This window comes from Microtus ochrogaster, chromosome 1 (genome assembly GCF_000317375.1).
Source record: "Microtus ochrogaster isolate Prairie Vole_2 chromosome 1, MicOch1.0, whole genome shotgun sequence".
Lineage (NCBI taxonomy): Eukaryota > Metazoa > Chordata > Mammalia > Rodentia > Cricetidae > Microtus > Microtus ochrogaster.
In genome coordinates, this window is record NC_022009.1 from 47,048,320 (window position 1) to 47,052,833 (window position 4,514).

General features: G+C 53.3%; 1 protein-coding gene across 1 annotated transcript; it reads right to left on the reverse strand.

The window, feature by feature from the left end:
* Nucleotides 1-1,011: 1,011 nt before the first annotated feature.
* Nucleotides 1,012-2,206, reverse strand: LOC101988853 (ras-related protein Rap-2c-like). The gene has a single exon (XM_005343572.2). It carries the CDS (start codon nt 2,161-2,163, stop codon nt 1,564-1,566), a length of 600 nt encoding a protein of 199 aa, XP_005343629.1. The 5' UTR covers nt 2,164-2,206; the 3' UTR covers nt 1,012-1,563.
* Nucleotides 2,207-4,514: the final 2,308 nt, after the last annotated feature.

A 4,514-nucleotide genomic window follows, 5' to 3' on the forward strand; every position in this document is an offset into this window, starting at 1 on the left:
TGTGTGTGTGTGTGTCGTATGATGGGTTGTATAAAGTGGGGCTCCTGAGCCAACCTGCCTCAGACGGGGAGGAAGAGTGAAGGCAGGACAGCCTAGCCAGCTGGCCCTCTCTAGGCGAATCTGTAGCTGGGTTCTCAAACATGCTCTTTACATTAACCTTCTATAAGTATCACATATCATATAAACAGAAGTGAACCGATCCTGTCACATCACTAGTCCACCTACTTCCCTTCCACAGGGTTAACTCTTTCAGGTCACAGGAAGGCTACAGCTTGCTGGTTTGTTTTAGAAGTGTATTCAAATAGGTGGGGCCTTAGATTTGAACCTAGGCTGCAGCTAGTGAGAACTTCTTCACCTGTGCAGACACACATTCCAGAGGGCAGATTTTAAATGCTCACCACTCCTAAACTGATGTGTTAAAGAGCTCCTGTCACAGGAAAATGACACAGAAAGACCCTCACATGACCACCCACATCCAGCTATTCAGGTATGCAATCAAAAAGGTATGAATCTAGAAAACAAGAAAAAAAAACACATAAACAAGCCCTTGGCTCCTGGCAGCACTTCCGCAGAAATACACCAGGAGATGGGGCGCTGTTCCTTCCTCCTTGCAAACTTTTGTTTCCTGGAAAATAATTCAAAGACAAGGTATGTGAAAACTTTAGGACTTAGAGACTGGGGAGATGGCTCAATAGGAAAATCACTTGTTGTCCAAGCCTGAGGACCCGAGTTCAAATCCCAGACTGTATTGTAATCTCGGTACTCCTTTAACAAGATGTGCCCAGGAGACAGAAGAATCCGGAAGTCAGAGAACAAAAAACAGACACCCTGTTTCAAACAAGGGGGAACGGGAGGACCAAAACCTGGTTGTCCCCTTACATACATGCGCCCACACACATATGTACCAGCTTCACACACAATAAAAATAAAACGCTAAAAGAATAAAGCTTTATGGATTATAGGTTTACACAGACACTAGAAAGACACATGTTAAAAATTACCAACTTCTAATTTTATTTCCAATGCAGGGACGTAGAAACCAACTAAATGTCAATTACAAGGCAGGGCTGAGCTATCTTTGTGTGTGGGCACAGTTGTCCCCCATACAGTATCCCCTTTCAAACCAACCCGGCATAAGTCATAACTATATTTAGGAATTCATGTTGAGGAAAATCTTACTGTTGGATTCAAGGCTGTAAAAAGGAGAATGCAAGCCCTCCTGCAACTGAAGAAAACCTGTCTTTAGTGCAGACTCCCAGCCAATCCAAAGCTCACAAGTTGCTATTTACAAAAATTAGACGGAGGTGGGGGGGGGAGTTCAGAAACAAGCTGATTGAAGAACAGGGCTGTAAAATCTCTTTACAGAAAAATGCAATTTCTGGTTTCTTCTTAAAGCACAGTCGGAGGTCAACGGAGGGGGGAGTTGAAAAGTTTTTTGCCAAACATTGAAGAAAGACACGTAGGCAGAATGAAGCACCTTTGGGATGAAATATAGAAGCAGCCACTTGTTTACGGTTCGGAAACTTTTTTGGAAAAGGCTCTGAACCGGCAGACCACAAGGCACTAGCCAATGAACCTCTCGGCCGGCCACATCTCCAGGGCATTAGGGATGCGGGGAGCCTGCTGCACCGGAGGGGCCAGGGCCTCCATCTCGCGTACCACCTGCGTGAACACGCGGTCCACCATCATCTTGCTCTTGGCCGTGACCTCCAGGAAGGGGCATCGCCACTCTCGGGCCAGCGCGCGGCCCTGCGCTGTCAGTACCTGGCGCTCGGCGTCCAGGTCGGCCTTGGTGCCCACCAGCACCAGCGGGACGGCGCGCGAGCCCCGCAGCCGGCCCATGCGCTCGCGCAGCGGTCGCACGGCCTGGAACGAGGCCTCGCTGCACACGCTGTAGAGCACCACGAAGCCGTCGCTGTTCCTGATGTACAGGTCCTTGAGGGTGACCAGGTGCTCGGCGCCCACCGTGTCCACGATCTCCAGCAGCGCGGGAGTACGGTTCACCTCGATCACCTTGCTGAACAGCTCCTCCACCGACGGCTCGCAGCGCTCGGGGAAGCGGCCGCACGCGAACTGCGTGGCCAGCGCAGTCTTGCCCACCGCCACGCTGCCGAGCAGCACCACCCGGTAGCACTTGGCCGGGCGCAGCAGCAGACCCTCCATGGCCGGGACAAGGGGACTCAGGGAATGGCGCTGGGAGGCGGCGCGGGGAGGACGGGAGGGCGGGAGGGCGGGGCGCGAGGCCGAGGGCGCGCGCACGTCCCCGTGGCGCCCTAGAGGAGAGACCCACCCGCCGCCCCGCCGCCCCGCCGCCGCCGACGGTCACCGGTCTCGTTCCCGCGTGTCTCTTCGCCTCAGCCCCAGGCTAGCGACTCCGCTCTCCACCACCGCTCTCTGTCCCGGCTGCAGCCTGGCACATCAGCCCCTCCTCCGGGCCTCCTCTCTCCCGTGGACTCCCCGGAGCTTCCCAGCCCTGCTCGGTTTCCCTCCCACTCCCCGCCCGAAGACCAGCTGGGGCCCCTCAGTCACCCCTAGGCTGGTTATCCCGACGGGGAGCCCCTCCGTTGACAGACCAGAAGGTAACCTGATCCCTTCCTGGCCAACCCAAGAAAGACACGGATTTCCGCAGCATTCCAGACGCTGACGGGCCCACTCAAGGTCACGCTGCTCCGGTCCGCTGGCCCCCCAGCCTGGGTGGACCCCGTGCTCAAGGGCAGATGAAGGAGAAGCCTGTCAGAGAGGTTCTCAATTCCCTCTTGGGCGTTGTGATCGCTCACCGTGGACTCTTCTGCCTGAACTCTGCACGCTGTAAACCACACAGACTCGCCCACTGAGCCCCTGGTGAAGACTCCTCGCCTAGGCCTAAGACTGGAGGGACCCGGTAACTAGCCATCCAGACAAGTGTGTCACTCTGGGGAAATGAGAATTCGCCCAACAGCAAGCAGAACCTGGGTAGCCCCAGGCAAAGCCCATCTCCACCTTCTGAGACCCCTTGTACTACTGACTACTCACTGGCTGCTGAGGAACAGCTCTGGCTTTGTTTCCCTGAGTGAACTCCCTTCTGCCTCCTGCAACACAGCTGCCTTGCGCTCTGGGGAAATTGAAGTGGTCTGCCAGAGGAACGTGCTTTTCTATACGCTGAGCGAGAACATCTTCCACATACAGAGATTTCCAAAAAGAGAGGTCTTACAAGGCATTCTGGGGCAGCAAATAGGAAAAGTAGAAACTAACACAAAAAATAAGTAACTAAACATTCCCTGAGACATTCGCGCCCCGTCCAGATTCGATAGCTTCCTGCAGATAAGTTCTGAAGGAACGCAGAGCAATTTACAGTCTCAAATGTCACAAAACAGGCAAAGAAACCCCAGATCTGTGATGTTGGCATTATCCGGCACAAAATAACGACAGTTTTTATCTTAAGAAATAAAAAATGTAACAAGAATTTACAGGAGGCTAATTTGAGGAATAGTCTACCAGGAACACTGTAGAGTGAAAGCCAAGCTCTTGTTTTAGTATGTAGGCTGACAGGAATAATATTGTGATAGAATACCTGCGGCTCTTTGCCTCGGAGGGGTCTGGAAGCTGGGGTTTAGGAGACACGGAGCACATTTTCCAAGGAACCGACATTTGTGGGCTCACCACCACGGCCAAAGGAGCACCCAAAAGGGCTCCTAGACCGGTTCCCCAGTTTCCACCCTTGAGCATCAGAGCCACCATCTCCAGCTGCCCCAGGGACCACTGACACCAAGGTCCCAGGATCTAGCCTGCTGTTTCCAGCCACCCTCTCCTGCACCACTCAGCCGAATGTGTGTAACTGCTCATGACCTTGGAGGTGCTTGAGTCTGTATTGTGAAGGTTAACAGAAAGCAGGGGGACCCCATGTGCGCATCTATGAGGAAACTGCCATCCATGCTGGGGTGGCTTTAGGGTCACCCACATTCTAAGTAGCCCCTCACCTAGGCTCTGTAAATCAACCACAAGAACCCATTGGTTCCCCAAGTTGAACTTTGGTGGAATCCTTTAGTTGGTTGTTAGTGCCCTGTAAGGAAGGGGTAGACGGCAGCATTCCTGAAACCCAACTGTGGCTGAAGTGTATAAATAGAAAAGTGAAAGACGTTTACAGTTGAGCTTCGCCTGGTTCCCAAGAGGGGCCAAACCCTTGATGCTGCTGTGTAGGGCCCAGAGGGCTGTGCTGGAAGCGGCACTCCCCTTCATCCACACGTGAGCTTGCCTTCCCGCCTTGCCTGACAGGAGAGGGGCTGGTTGCTCAGGGACAATCTATGAACAGAAGGTTGGGCATTCCAGTGCCATGTTGAAGGTTGGGGTGGTCAGAGGGCTGGGAGGCTGAGCCATGTCAGTGGCCACTGACTTATTAATCAAGGCTGTGTAATAAACATCTTATCTGAAGGGGTTTGGAGAGCTTTGGGGCTGATGTAAGAAGGCAGATGGGGCTGAATCCCCTGCACTAAGGACCCTCCCAGGTCTAACCCTATGCACCTCCCCATCCGTTCATC

Bases quoted from the DNA above. Each gene is read 5' to 3' on its own strand.
- LOC101988853 (XM_005343572.2), bottom strand. From the start codon at position 2,163: ATGGAGGGTCTGCTGCTGCGCCCGGCCAAGTGCTACCGGGTGGTGCTG.